General features: G+C 46.5%; 1 protein-coding gene across 4 annotated transcripts in view; it reads left to right on the top strand.

The window, feature by feature from the left end:
- The first annotated feature begins 9,973 nt into the window (after positions 1 to 9,973).
- WDR59 (WD repeat domain 59) overlaps positions 9,974 to 16,047 on the top strand; it is a 47,579-nt gene continuing 41,505 nt past the window's right edge. Inside the window, exon 1 of one of the 4 annotated variants that reach the window (XR_013393671.1) lies at positions 9,974 to 10,068. Coding sequence is in view for 2 of the 4 variants with exons in the window: in XM_028739323.2 (XP_028595156.2) it covers positions 10,015 to 10,068 (54 nt within the window). In the remaining 2 variants the exon portion in view is untranslated. The remainder of the gene's footprint in view (positions 10,069 to 16,047) is intronic. The other 3 variants (XM_028739323.2, XM_028739324.2, XM_077931812.1) reach the window with 3 other exon arrangements.

Raw genomic sequence — 16,047 nt, 5'->3', positions numbered from 1 at the left:
TCCCGGGCTCATCCACGGCGACGAGGCAGCAGGGCCAGCGCTGCCCCGCCTCCGGGGCCCGCCCTACGGAAGAAAGACGCCGCCGCCGCTGGGGCCCCGGCCTCTGTGCGCGGGTCCTCTGGCGCTGCCGCTCCGCATCCAGGCGAAGCGCGGGGAAGGCGCGGCCGGCCTCTCGCAGGAGGAACAGCAGCCCCGGCTGCTGCGGGCTCCGTCAAGGCGCGCCCCGGCCAGCCATGGAGCGAGCGAGAGAGCAAGCGAGCGCAGGCCCTCCCTTGGCTCTCCTCGCCGCCCTGCCCGCCCGAGGGCTGCCTCGGCGCGGCCTTGCCGGCGTCCCCGTCGCTCCTCGGCCAGGCGCCGCTTTCCGTCGGGGGCGGGGGTGTCCTCGCTGGCGGGCTCCCTCCCGCCTGTTCCTCCGTCCGTCCGGCTAGCCAGCCCTCCTGTCGGCTGCCGGAGGAGAGACAATAGAGGCGCGCAGGACGCCTGCGCCGGAGCTTCTCTCCGCCCCCGCCACGGGGTTGCGTCAAGGGCTGGGCGGGCGAGCGGTGGGCGCGTGGACGGGGCGGGCCGCCAGGATTCCCTCCCCACCTCGCGCGAAACTGTCGGGGGAGTCGGGCCCCGTGAAAAGCAGCGGGGCGGGATCCCCCGGTAAACGCGCGCGGGGTTGCGCTGCACGGCAGCCGTCGTCCTAGTGGGCGCACTTACTTTCCCGGGGCTTGCTGCTGGGAAAACTGTGCGCAAGGTCGGACTGCAGCCCAACCGCCACCCCCCCCTCCCCGCACGTTTACTCGGAGTAATTAGCACAAAGGCCACTGGGACTAGCTCCTAGGTAAGTGGGGTTTCTGGGAACCATAGGAGAAGAGAATGCTCTCGTTCTCCGTTCCTGCTTACCGGTTTCCCCCAGGCATCTGTTTGGCCAGTGTGAGAATAGGTTGCTGGTCTAGATGCTGCTCCAGTTCCAGTGGTGTTGGGCATGGGGAGCCACTGTTTGGGTGCGGTGCAGGGTGCTGACCACTATGGGGGTGTGTGTGGCATAGGTGTTTCGTCTCTATTCCTTGTTCCGGCCTCTCTCTCTTGCATTACAGAGACTTGAGTGAGTGAGCTGGATGGACCTAACCTGACCTACATATAACCACCTTGGTTTTTGGTACTGCACCAGGTTAGACTAAGGGGTCAAGGCGAGGATGTTGCTATTGTCTATAGAAGCACCATCTCCTTCACCAGAAAGCCTCTTGACCTTGGGATGCGCTTACACTGTCTGCACCTGGTGTTGGGCCAGAAAGACAGATCAGGGATGCTGCTGGTTAACTGACTGCCCTATTACCCAGCAGCAACCCTGATCTAGCTGGCTGAGGTGTTCCTGGAGGATGCTACAACTTCAGGATCCACACAGGCTGCTGTTGGACAAGCTTGAGACCCATGACAACTGTGGGTCTCTCTCAAAGGGTCAACAGCCTAACACACCAGGCAGGACTCACCTTGATATGATCTTTGCCCTTAGTAATATGTGGGATGGACTGAAGATAGGAGAAATGCGATGTACACCTTTGTCATGGTCAGCCCCTTATCTGGTTATGCTTGGACTGACAACAGCAATTCCTCCCTGTAAGTGTGGTGGGCCCATTAGGACAGCCCACCCTCAGAGACTGGTGGAACCTGATGTGTTCCTGAATGCTCTGGGGGATTTTCCAGTGGAGAAAGCTGGCGGTCCTGGTGAAACCCTGGTCTTGCGATGGAATAGCAAGCTGAAATGGGTGGCTGACACAATCGTTCTTGAGCATCCTCTCTGGCATTTTGGAGTCTGAGCAACTAGCCCCTTGGTATTCTGAGGAGCTCTGGACTTTGAAACAGGCTGGATGAAGACTGGAACACAAGTGGTGTGGGAGTCATATAGCCATGGTAAAGGCTTGCAATATTGCAGGGTGCCCCCTGACCTTGGCTGACCAGCACTCTGAGCTTTACAATGCATTGGAATGCATTGACCTTATAAGGAGTTATGTCCCCCCCCCCTCTGGGCAGTGTAACCCTATATCGTTTGTGGGTGGGTTAAAGCTTGACCGGATGAGGTAACGTGAGACATTGGAATGCAGCCATGCGGCTGGACAGAACAAAGGATAATAAAAAGTGACCGGAGAGGAGAGAAGTCTGAACGAGCTGCTCTCTCTTATTATGGAATATTACTCGCTCTCTATGTCTTTATTTTATATTAAACAAGTGCCACTTGTAACGGCTGGCCCGACAAGTGGTGCCCCGTGTGAGGCCGAATAAAAGTACACGACTGAGGTTTTTAAAAGAGAGCTAAGAAGCGATTATGAAGCAAACAGTCTGAGGCAGACTAAGAGGATTTTAAAAGAAACTGTGAGAGGATTTTTGATCCAAGCAGTGGATATCATCGGCCCCCTACGTCCGGCAAGGATTGCAAAGCGCTGAAGCATCTTAAAAAAGATCCCAGGGTGAGTCCGATCCCTTTTCTTCTTTTTTTTATCAAGATTTTAGAGACATGGGTAGCTCCCTATCTTCTCCACAACAGAAATTTTTAAAAGACTTAAAATTTCTCCTCTCCTCCAACAAATTGGAAGTTCCTGATGGTGATGTGATACAGCTCATTCTGGCTATTGATGAACATTGTCCCTGTTTCCCTTTGAATGGAACATGGGAAATAAAACATTGGGACAAGATTGGTGAACATTTTCATGGGCTCCCCAGCAGTAGTGCTCGGATTTTAAATGCTTGGTGCAAGGTTCGATATGCTATGGGCTCTTTATCACCAAAAAATATCTCCCTGGCTGCATTGCCAACACAACCTCCAGCTTCCTTAATCCAGCCTGCTGTGTTAGAGTCTGCTGTGTTAGAGTCTGTTCCAATACTTGCTTTGCTGCCAGCAGCAGCTCCAGACCCCAAACCTCCGGACTACAGTTCCTCACCAGAGGACCCAATCCTGCAAAAATACAGTGGTCTGGCTGGAAATGGCCCTGCTCTTTCAGCAGCAGAACCAGCTAGCCCTTTTCAACGTGCAGCCCTTGCCTGTTCCTTATCTCAGGATACCATGGCTTTCCCTGTTATTGTGCCCCCTGCTGGTGCTCCAGCAGGAACTCAAGCCCAACTTTTGGTTCCAGATGACATCAAGCTTTTGGCACGTACAGTTTTGCCCCCATCAGGTGGTGTACTGTTTGCTTATGAATGGGAAATCGCCTGTGGTTCTTATGCTCCTGCATTATTACAGCAACAAGCAAGAGGGAATAATCCTAATCTTACCCTCGCAGATGTGATGGATGCTATGATGGGGCATGGCCCCTTTGCTCAGGCTTCAGTACAAGCCACACTGCTGCAGATCTTATTGAGGGATACTGCTCTTGCTGCTCAACAAGCAATGAGAAAAATCCCGGAACCCACCAGTATCCAGTCTAGGTGGGGTTCAATCAGACAAGAACGGTGGCCTCCACCAAAAGAAAAATCCGCAGCACCAGCTTGTTTCTGAACAGCTTATTTCTGAACAATTGACTTTCGGCCACATTGAACCATCTTCATCCCACTGACCACAGCAGACAGGAACGGTTTGCTTTTATATTGCCAGTATATAACAATTTGCAGCCCACCCAGCGATGTCAGTGGATTGTCCTGCCTCACAGCATGTGGAACTCCCCTTCACTTTGTCAGCATTTTATGGATGAAGCATTGAAACCTTTCCTCATGCGCCACCTAGAGGTGCTGAACACCAGCTGCATCTGACAGTATTTGCTACACCATTGTTGCCAACAGGAATTTTATATGCTCAGACGGACAAGAAGAAGACTATCTGCATTATAGAATGGTTACATTTACCTCATACCCCTCCGAAGAACATTTATTCAGTAATTGAATCCACATCAGACATTGTTATCAAAGGACGTTCACGAGCAATAGCTTTGAGCGGTTTTGATGTTGCATCAATTTATTTGCCTTTTTCACAGACTGAACAGCAGCATTTATTGATCACAAATGCTGCCGTGCAAATTGCTTTGGCTGATTTTATAGGTGTCACCATTTTTAACCCCCCAAAGGATGACCGTTTGACATTTCTGACACAGGTCACCTATGTCTTGGCTATCCCCTTGTCTCTCACACCTCTCCCCTCTGCACTAACCCTCTTCACGGATGGAACGAAAAGTAGGGGGGTAGTGACATGGGAGGAGGGAGGAAAATGGAAATGTTTATTTACTTCTCCACAGTCTTCTGCCCAGCGAGCTGAACTAGAGGCTGTGATTCTTGCCTTTCAATCCTTTCCTACTCAAACTTTCAATCTTATTGTGGATACTCAGTATGTATATCACCTTTTTGCTATTTTACCAGTATCTTATATATCTCCTTCCTTGGATTCTGACTTGTTTTCCTTGTTTCTTGCCCTGCAAGCTTTACTTCAGCACAGAGAGTTCCCTTATTATGTTGCACATCTTCGCTCCCACACATCGCACCCAGGGTATTTAGCAGAGGGCAATGCAAGAGCAGATGCAGCCTTGAAGAACATTTCTGCCTTTTCTCTCTTTTCTAATCCTGTACTATGTCATAACACCCTTCATCTCCCTGCGAAAGCATTGGCTAAGCAGTTTTCTATTCCTTTGGCCCAAGCTAGGGATATTGTGTCCCAAGGTGCTTCCTGTTCCCAAGGATGGTGTGCGGCCATGGCGAGCATCTTCAACCGCGGAAGCGCCTTCCTAACCATTTGCCTTGCCATCCTTTCCTGCACCGTTATACAAGGAAGAGAAGCAGATGATCCAGTCCTGTTGAAACCACCATATTTCACCTTATCGGCTGGCAAGCAGCTGTCGCCTGAATCCTACTCTGGCTGGCAGCATCCACGGCTCAGCCACTCTCGAACTATAAGAACAGCGTTGTTGAATAAGACTTTTAGGGATGAAAATTATCATAAGATATGGAGGGATAATATTTTTGTACAAGATATGATTATGTTTACCAGTTTATTGCATGCTTCTAAATGTTGGGTGTGTATGCCTGCCCCCATTTGTTTTCAAATTAAAGAGGGGAAAGAATCATGGGGCATATATCCAAACTGTCAATATACTTTGAAATTCATGTTTAATAGCTCTTGTTCTCTTACAGGAACATACAGTGACCAATACCAGTGCATACCAGTGCATGGTTAAAAACTAGAAAGGAAGCCTACCATGCAGCTTGGAATCAGAATTCTTATATTCTTGGCTTCCGGATGGAAGTTGGCTTCGACATTTATTGATTATAGTGATCATTATAGTAGTTATTTGCATTATTTTGTGTTGCTGTATACAATGTCTTCCTTCTTTAATTTCTGTATGTACTGCATGGTTCTCCAGTCCGCGGCCCGCTTCCGGTCTCACAAGAGTCACCTATCGCTCTCGACATAACCATCGGTACTGATATATATGGCTCTTATTAAAATATAAAGAAAGAGGGCATGTGGGAGTCATATAGCCATGGTAAAGGCTTGCAATATTGCAGGGTGCCCCCTGACCTTGGCTGACCAGCACTCTGAGCTTTACAATGCATTGGAATGCATTGACCTTATAAGGAGTTATGTCCCCCCCCCTCTGGGCAGTGTAACCCTATATCGTTTGTGGGTGGGTTAAAGCTTGACCGGATGAGGTAACGTGAGACATTGGAATGCAGCCATGCGGCTGGACAGAACAAAGGATAATAAAAAGTGACCGGAGAGGAGAGAAGTCTGAACGAGCTGCTCTCTCTTATTATGGAATATTACTCGCTCTCTATGTCTTTATTTTATATTAAACAAGTGCCACTTGTAACGGCTGGCCCGACAAAGTGGCCCAAGTCTCGCTTGTGCCTAACCTTGTGCCTACCATGTGGTAGTGCGAGCTGCAAAGAATTCTCATTTTGCAGCTTGCATTGCGTCTTCTAGTAGCTGTCCAGCGGAGTTATTTCGGATGTTCCAGAGGTTACTGACTCCTATAGTGGGGGAGGGACATTTTTCTTGACTTGATTCTTTTATCTTTTTGTAAACAACTTTGAAGTTTTTTACTATCAAGCGATGTAAAAATTTTATGAAATAAATAAATAAAATGATTGAAGTCATAAGGAACAAGAGGAGCAGGTTCTCAGATATTAAGCGATGTTGTTTGATTTGAAGCTATACTGCATTCCATCATACAGCTCCCAGTTACACTCTTATGTGGCCCTAAGAGGGTTTTGATTTTATGATACTTTCTACATTTATTTTCCACCTTTCTTTCATCAAGGAGCCCAAAGAAGCATACCTGTTATCACCCATCCAGGTACCAAACAGGCCCAAACCAGCTTAGCTTCAGGAACTATGGTAGCTTTCTGTGCCATCTGACCACATCCTAGGTCCTGCCATGGGGAGGGGGGTTGATTCACACCAAGGGTCCCAGGACTGCTTTGGGTTTCTTTTTCAAAGATGGCTACAAAATAATTTGGTACTCTATTTGAAACTGCAGTGAGACTTACTTTCAAGCAAATGTGTGCTTCATTGTGTTACACAAACATTTGTTGGGGAGACTTTTTTAAAAAATCACATAATAAATAGGAATTTTATAAGCACAAATATAAAACAGTCAGGTTTTTGGAAATGCATATTTAGTGCAGATGGGAATTTGATATTTAATAAGAACAGTGAAAAATAGCAGAGCTAAGTAGTTGACCAGCTATTATAGGTGCTCCTGAGTTTTAGGCTGCAATTCTATACCCTCTTACTAGGAAGTCAATCCCTTTGTTCCTAATGGGAGTTTTTGTGTAGACTTGTATAGGATTGCACTATTGATCATGTGTGGTGTGAAACACTGGGTGCGAACAAGGACAGAGGACAGCCCTCTTGGCCTTTGAAAATGGAGTTCATACATATCTCTCACATCTCTTGAACACTTTCTTATTTTCTAGTACTAACATACACAAGTACACAGAATCAATTATTATTTATATAGCACCACCATCCCCCCCCCAGAAGATTATATTCTTAAGATGAAGCCACAGATGCATAACCTATCCTGTTCTACCCCCATATTTTTTGCACTTCATTTTGTATTGTGCTCCTTGTATATAGTCTCAAATTTCATCTAGCATTGCTCCGCAGTCCTGTAGCAAGGACACAGCCATTCTTTCCAGTGTTTTAGGGGAGTCTCATAAAAGTGCAAGGTAAGTGCACTCTTCACACTGACAATTATGCTAAAACATGGCTGGGCAGACTTCCAGCTTGCAAATTCTACATCATTTTTCACTATAACCTCAAGTGACCTTCAGATGCTGCTGGACTACAACTCCCATCATCCGTGACCATTGACTATGCTGGCTAGAGCTAATGAGAGAAATCCAACAAGATGTAAGGACCATATTCACTTCCCCTGACTTACAATTTGTGCCCAGGAACTAGGGTATCAGAACTGAATTAAGTGTCTTTCCACATATCTGACGCCCCCCGAGGTCATTTTGGGGCTGTTAAGAGTCAGAATCCTTGCTGATCTACTGCAAATCTACCTTCTGCCTAGTTGTGCCCAAGTCAACCATGATGGCCAGTCTCCCAGATTTGTTTAGTAGACCCCAGAACTTTAGGGCCAGAGTGTGAATGCATAAAGGACCAAATTCTGTCCAGCAAATTCACAGTGAGTTGCATAAAGCGCTCTGTACAGAAGGTAAGAAAGGGATTCTGCTAAAGCTGTGCCTAACAGTGCTGATGGCAGAGAGGAAACCCACCTTTTGTCTGTTTTTCCAATGATCTTATTCCAGGCTCACTTCTATGCCCAAGAGGGCTCTAAAAATAGCCACTGACACATATAGCAGAAAAGCTAGAGAGCTCATCTAGCTGGTTGGGAAGCTCACCTGATGCAAACGAAGCGAGCTTGAACCTGTATCTTTATATTCAGGCCGATAGCCTTGCAGCCCAACATCCAATGATAGGGTTGCTCTTTGGAATACACCTAGTTGTAGAAAGTTGAGGAAATAGATTGTCCATGTCCACAACTGCCATCTGCGTGCAGAACCTCATTTTCTTTTTATAGGGCACTCCCCAGTCCGTCACTTTTTTTTAGTGGGATTCCGTCACATACTGGCAAATTCAGGCAATGCAATTACAGTTGGTTGGGAGGTCTTGTGCAAGAAACCTGCTTCCCTCAAAAGACCAGACTTTTTGAGTTAAGGAAAGTGATGGGGAAAATCTCTGGAAAGTGCAGGCTAACGTTTGCTTGGCGCAATTTTGGCCATGTACACACCATACATTTAGCACACAGTTAAAGCACATTACTTGCTCCAAAGAATTCTGAGGAAACTTATTTGTTCAGGGTGCTGAGAATTGTAGCTCTGCAGAGGGCAGACTATAGTTCCCAATATTATTTGAGCGAAGCCATGTGCTTTAAATGTATGGTGTGTACGCAGCCACTGCCTAGCACCCCCCCCCCAAATGGCTGATTGCTCAGTAAATGACCAACGTAATCTGGCCTCCTTTGCAAACAAATCAGGATGGATCTTCAATGAACAGGATGTCTGGAACACCCATAATCAGCTTGTGGAATTCATTGATCAAAGTAAAGATTCACTGGTTTCTAACATAGTGACCATGTGCAGCAGTAAGCCAGTGTTGGGGGGACAACAACATTGAACATTAGCACATAACACTTTAAATCCCTCTTCTCCAGTGTGAACCATAACCAGGGGTGTACTTAGGGGGTGGCCCAATGGATCTCAACCCTAGACCTTTTGCTGCTCAATAGTCTCATTTGCCTGCTTTTGAAACTTAATTCTTTTGCTTATAGAGCAGCTGCGCCCACTCCAAAGCCGCCTACTACCTTAACGTCTCAGAGGCATCTACAGGGTGGAGCTCCTCTGAGCAATTTTTATTCTTAATACTCTAATATTAAGCCCAATTTCAGGTTTTCTTTGCGAGGGGAGGGGGACACTGCTGCGACATAAAACAGCTCTTCTATTGGAGTTTTGCTACTGTAGATAGCAGGTGCATCTCAGAACCCTTCATCAGGGATGGGAACTGAATGCCCCCCAGGGCTTAACATTTGTACCAGGGGGCACTAGACAGCAGAGCTTGTTTTCAACTGTTAGGAGAAATCAATGTAAAATAAGCCTGCTCCAGTGTAATATGAACATACTTTTACTGCATCTTTCTGTGCTGGAGGGACATAAGAACATAAGAAAGGCATGCTGCGCCCCAGGCAAGTGGCCCATCTTGTCCAACATCCTGTTCTCACAGTGGCCGACATGCCATCCAGATTTGAACCCGAGGGCACTCTCTCCTGCTGCAATTCCCAGCAACTGGTTTTTAAGACACAGTGGCTTCAGCAGTGTAGGCAGAGCATAGCCATTGTGGCTTGTAGCCATTAGAAGCCTTATCCCACATGAATTTGTTCAGTTCTCTTTTAAAGCCTTTCACTGTTCCACATCCCCGAGTTCACGTAAGACCAAATATCTGAAACTGCATAACGCAGCTTCCAACGAACCTGGGGAATCGTGTTGGGCTTCTCACCCCTCCCTCCCTCGTGTGATATTGTTTTAGTGCCTAGAAATCATGCTGTTTAATTGGCTTCTTTATTGGTTGTCCAGTTTATTGTTCAGCCATTGTGGGGTATTAAAATGTTGCAAGCCGCTTTGGATGAGCTGGACCAGGAAAGTGGCTTTAAGAGACCAATTAACAATTTAATAAATATGAGGAAACGAGCTTCTGAGCATGCCGCAAGTACACCCCACTCCCAATCAACCCCAGCACATCTGGCTTCCACAAGATGTGACTTCCTTAGCCCTTGCAATTTAAGAAACTGAATATTGGCTCCACGTATTTTTAAACCCCACCCAGTCCCAAAACGAGAAGCAAGGGAAGGCTGTATTTTATTTTATTTTATTGGAGGAGACGGTGCAGGTGGGGCGGGGCGGGGCGCCGGAGCGTATAAAACGCTCTTCCTCAGGCTTCCTTAAGGCTGGACTACATTTCCCGTCAGGCCTCGCGCGCGACGCGCGTTGCGTCACGCCCGCCTGCGGCGTCCCTTGCTCCAGCTGCTTCCTGGGCAGTCCAAGATGGCGGCGCGCTGGAGTAGCGAGAATGTTGTGGTGGAGTTTCGGGACTCGCAGGTAACCGGGTCTCCTCGGCTTGCGCCGAAGCGCGATAGCCGACGGGGCTTTTGTTTTGCGGTCTCTTCCTTCCCATACAAGTTTCTTCCCTGGGAGGGGAGGGCAGCAGCTGTCTCCCCCTCTGTTCCTTCCTACCTACCACCCATGGGTGGGGTGCACCCATGTCCCTTGACGCGTCACACGGGGTGGGGGGCGTCCTCTGGTGTAGTTGGGGCGCCTCTCCTTCCTTCGTGGTTTGCTGAAGAGGGCTGGCTTCACCTTAACTGAAAACTTCCAAATCCAGTTTTGGGCAACACCTTTCTTTGTCAGGCCAACCAAAACGCTGCCAAAAGATTCGAGTTCTGCAGAACTCTTCACCAGACTTGATGGCAAGCCCAAGTGTATGTGTGTGTAGGGAGTTTTTAAGAACATAATTTCTCAAGCGTGGCTGTGTTAAGACTGCTGTAGTCAAGGTCTAAGAGTCCTGTGGTCACCATAGAGGCCCATTTATTTACAGTAGTTATATACCACTTTTTAGGTAGACCTCACAAAGCTCTCAACATAAGATTGTTACAGCAAGCATTTTTTGAAGGTACAGTGGTACCTCGGGTTAAGTACTTAATTCGTTCTGGAGGTCTGTTCTTAACCTGAAACTGTTCTTAACCTGAAGCACCACTTTAGCTAACGGGGCCTCCCGCTGCTGCCGCGCCGCCGGAGAATGATTTCTGTTCTCATCCTGAAGCAAAGTTTTTAACCTGAAGCACTATTTCTGGGTTAGCGGAGTCTGTAACCTGAAGCGTATGTAACCCGAGGTACCACTGTACAATAGAATGGAAAGGGCAACTTGTTTAGAAAAAGAGCAATATGAGGGGTTTTCAAATGGTAGTGTGACCTTAGTTTGTATTTAGTGTTTTTTTATACTGTGTGTTGCTTTTAGATGCTTTTCTACAAGGTCATGAATAAGCTTAATAATAACCTTTTTTTCCTGATGATGGATATGAGGTCTAATTTTTCTGAAAGTATTTGCCAGCTTAAGGGGCGTTCAGGGCCCATGGTTTTCATAATAACATCAGGTCAAAGGCCAAACTAGTCTAGCATCTTGTTTTCCTAGTGGTCAATGTGATGCCCCAAAGGGAAGCCTGAAAGCAGGACCTGAGTGCAACAGCAACTCTTCTCACTTGGGATTCCCAGCAGCTGACATTGAACAGTGGAGGTAGAACAAGTGAAAGAACTAACTTCAGAATTATGCAACAAATAAGGTGCTGTTTTTCATGATGGTGCTGGTATTGAAGAAAAAGTGTTTTTATTTTTATTCACTCATCTCCCTAGAAAGGCTCAATTGTGGTTATTAAAACATTATATACTTTGATTTGTAGAACAGCAGCAAAAAAAGATTATTAAGCACTCTGACCAAAAACCTCAGCAATTTTCAGGTGGTCCACCAAAAAAATCATTGTATTGCAGCATAAGCTTTTGTGGATCTAAGCCCACTTTTCAGGAAACTTACGCCATAGTAACTAATTTTGTTAGTGCTGCAGGACCCACCTGTCTCCTTCTCCCCACAAGAAACACCCCGGTGTATCATGCAAATGGTTCATCTAGGCAAGCATCCTCACAAAAGCCAACCTGCAGTCTCTGGGATTAATTAGGCCTGGCCCAAGTCTCAGGCTGGTCTGTGAAACCATTCCCTGCAAAGCATGCTGATCATCATGTGCAGGCACTGGGGGAGATATTTCCTGCATTGTTACCAAATAAAATTCCTCAGTAAAGAGAAACAAGCCTCCCTGCCTCTGGAACAGTAGGTGCTTCCAGTGGTTCCGGCCATTGACAGCATGTGATTCTTGACTCTGTGTTTCTTTGAAAAGTGGCGGGGGAAAGGACAGGTGTTTTTCAGAGTCCTCTAAGTCAGGGATAGGGAGCATGTGGCTCTCTAGATGTTGGACTTGGATTCCTACTGGTCCCAGCCACTATTCTTGGGGCCTTGTTGATGGAAAGCTGGGTTTGGAGAGAGAGCAGGTGCCCGATAGCCATAAATAGGGCTAGGAAAGCCTTGGATCGGGCGGTGGTGCGTAGAGTGGCAGCCCTGGGTGGGTGGGTCATTGACCACCCAGGCAACTGCGAGGCCCTCTACCGGCTTGATGGCGTGCATCTTTCGGATGCGGGAAATGATATTTGGCTTGATGGCGTGCATCTTCAGAAGCGGGAAATGACATGTGGCTGACTGATATAGCAAAAGGGGTAAGGGATTGGTTTCAGGCATGAGAGTATTGGCGGCGAGCAATTGCTCGTGTGGCGGTAGGCATTGGTAAGAAGGGGTTAAGAGGATGTGTGTGGGGGAGGAACGCCATCACCTCCCCCCAGTGAGTGAAGGGTGGTCCGTTAAAGGACTCCGGGGGGCGTGGCCCTGTCTGAAGCCTATGGAGGTGAGGGCCAAAGGCACGCCCCAGAGCGGTGACTCGGGGGGAGCTCCTAGTCGACGTGCCTCAGCGGGAGACGCCCCCGATATAGTGTTAACCCTTCCCCATGTCTCCAGCAAGTGGGCTGGAGCCGGATAGTCGTTAGGACCAATGCCTAAGCCAATGCCTCTCATTCCTGAATTCAATAAAGTTGTGGCCTAATTCGCCCATTTAACCTTAAACTATGGTGTCTCGTGTCTTTATTTATCCTGGTGGGGGGCGGGAACTCGCCACGCAATCATAGAATTGTAAGGTTGGAAGGGACGCTGAGGATTGTTTAGGCCATCCCCTGTTATTCAGGAATCTCAGCTAAAGCATCAATGGCAGATGGCCATCCAACCTCCTCTTAAAAACCTCCAGTGAAGGAGAGTCCACCACTTTCCAAGCGAGACTGTTCCACCATCAAACAGCTCTTGCTGTCAGAGAGCCCTTCCTGATGCTTAGTCAGAATCTCCTTTCTTCTTCTTGTTGGCATCTGTCTCAAGACAAGAGACAATGGAAGAGTGTGCCATTGGGGGTGAAGTCAAATTGTTGCATAGTTATTTCCTGTAGCTGTAGACGCCAATACAGGAGATACATGCTTTATTGCAGCCGGGGCAGATGAAGGTATCCAGTTTCACTGTTATAAATGCACCATGGTGTTTCTTCTCTCTGCTCCTCCCAGTGGTCATTTCTCATCTGGTCACTGCTGTGGATATGTGACCTGACTCCAGGCACTGTGGTGGTCTACAAGGAATTTCCACATAGTGGGGTTAATGTCTGCCTTCGTGTAGTGTTGTTTCTTGTTGTAGTCCAACAACATCTGGAGAGCCACAGGCTCCCCATCCTTGCTGTATGGAGTCTATCAGATGTTCCTGTGGTGCCACTCAGGATGCTACTTCTTTGGGCAGATAGTATCACTTACTTCCAGCCCCGAGACCTCTTAAGCCAGGGACAGTAACTGTTGAAAGTTTATTCAGTGGTGAATAATGTGCCCTTGTCTACACCTCTTATTGGTGTTGTTGCCAAGGGGGAATAGGTCCCCCATCTTCCAACAGGATACTGGGCTTCTGCTAGATGGATGGGTGTCTATTTTGGGTGGAGGGTAAAGAAGCTTCCTTTTTCCAATAGTGGTAGTTTTTATTAATTTTATTAAATTAATTTATTAAAATTATTATTAAAATTAATAATTTTATTTATTATAGAGCTGCAATAATAGTTTTGCAGCTAAAATGAGACCCTTTACCAGTGTGTTATCTCTGTACCACCTGAAAATTCTGTTTGTAATGTGCTCAACTTGTACAGCATCCTTGTACAGTAAGTTGCCATCGTTTCCATCTTGTAGATGGTGAACTGATTGTGGTCTGCTGTTCAGTTTCAAAAAATCGAAAGCTTGTCATGTGAGAACTGAATTTACACAAAGATACAGCGATCTGTCGTACTGATTGGTTTAAAAATAGTTTGAGGAAATTTAACATTTGTAGTTAATGCTTCCTGAATATTGCATTGGGGTATGCCGTAGGCAGTTTCTATGAATATAGCTTGTTCGTGCTAATTTATTCTATACAACTGTTGGGGAGTGCCACTTCTAAAGTAATGTAAAATAAGTGTACTTGTGTTTCTTATAAAGAGATTGAAGGCATGCTGCACTTAACCAGTGCCTACTTTCAAAGCTGACTGGTGGAAACAGAATCTTCGTCGACATCTAGCATGCAACCTTCTTGGCAGCTGTGTCATATCTCATGTTCCATTGTGACTGCTGTTGGAGTCAGTTTATCTTTCTATACCATTTACTGGGACCCAAGTGGAAGCAGTGCTGTTGCTATTGGGTTTTGCTTATGGACTTCCCATGGTCTATCTGATTGACCTCTGTGAGAACAGGATGCTAAACTAGATGGGCCTTTGGTCTGTTCCAACAGGGCCTTTTTTTTACATACTTTAAAAGGTTGCATTTAGTGTTGGAAGAAGCACAGACTAAACATGCCGTTTCATCATTTAGCACTTCAGCACTATTGTATCTGACTGCAGCAGACAGTACTTGACAGGAATTTTGGACAACTCTGTTTAACCTGTCCAGGCTTAGATGAGACCCATGCAGGATGTGTGCTCTTTGCAGAATGGTTCAGGGTATGGGAACTTCTCCTGTCATCTTGTTCTACTTGAAATGAGGCTTAAGTATGCAACTAGGAGCACGAGAAGAGGCACGTATAAATAAATAAAAATAAAATATCTCTCCTCCACATCCTAGAAAACTCTTGAATAGGTGTGAATGCTCCCTTTGTGGAAGCCCCTCGTCTCAGAATATTACTGTTGTGGGAACAAATTCATTACATAGAATAATGGATATATCTACTGAGGGGTATCTGTGCAGTATGTTATGGAATAAGACAGGCAAACTCTCTTCCTGAAAGGCTTTTCAAGTGCAGCATCCCCAATACATAAGTCACAATACTTTTCTGCACATAAACTGGAGGCGGTATGGAAGTAGTTAAACTTCATGGAAATATGTGTGCAGATGGTGTACTAATAATTTTTTTTACTAGGATTAGGATGGTGGTCAGTTGACTATCTATTATTTGTCAATATTTGATTGCAGCAAAGTATGCAATGAAGCCTTTTTAATTGCGTCATGATGACATCTGATAGTATAGACCAGAATGTGGGATCCTTGCTTGTTGAATCCTAGTCTTCCAAGACTCTAGGAGTAAATGCGTACACATTTATGCTATTGAGAAACAAATACCCTGAGGACCCTTCAATCAAAAGGTGGGGTACATAAACATTCAAAAGAGATAACAATCTCAATCAGGAAAGACCTTGCAGGAATCAGAGGGATAACAGCAATTGGATCTCTGCTTTCCAAAAACTTAGATCAAGGAGCCTAGCTGGGCTCTAGGAACAGAGATGTGTGAATCTTTTGAGAAAAATTGTTACCGAGCTGCTGGAGTCCTGTAGTGGCTCCAGATTCCTTGCAAGCTTTGCAGCTGCTTCAGTGCAAGCCTGCTAGCAGGTATTTCTATAATGGGAGCAATTATGGATGCCCCAAGGACCCACTTGAAGGAGATTCTGCTGTTGTTTGGCTCTGGGCAGACTTTCAGAGGTCATGAAGAAATCTTTCCCAGAAGGCCAAGCCCTTTAGGCATTTTCTGATGCTGGAATTTCTCCTTCCAGAACTGAGCTCATCTTTCTCTCCATTCCTCCCAACAGCTGTTGTGTTTACCTACTGACCTAGTCTGTCACATTGACAGTGTAGAAGCACAACAAAGAGAGGCTGGAAAGGCAAGCATTTCATCTGCTTCTAATCACTGGCTGCCTTTCATGGTGTTTCTCTTTCATTTCAAGGTAGTCTATTTCAAGGTAGTCTCTTTCATTTCAAGGTAGATTGCTATCGAGCAGTGCAATATGCTTGCAGATCAAGTGCTTTTATTAAAACAAGTTTACTGAGTTTGCATTGCAGGCTTATTCCATTTGTCTATGCCTTTCTGGGAAGAGTACTACCAAAAGACTGTAGTAGCTGCTCTTTACCTGCCTTGATTCACTGCCAATTTGCAGCAAAGCAGCTGGG

Source organism: Podarcis muralis, chromosome 7 (genome assembly GCF_964188315.1).
Source record: "Podarcis muralis chromosome 7, rPodMur119.hap1.1, whole genome shotgun sequence".
In the NCBI taxonomy this organism is placed as follows: domain Eukaryota; kingdom Metazoa; phylum Chordata; class Lepidosauria; order Squamata; family Lacertidae; genus Podarcis; species Podarcis muralis.
Note: the sequence above shows the minus strand (reverse complement) of the source record. Positions and strands in the feature narration are given on the sequence as shown.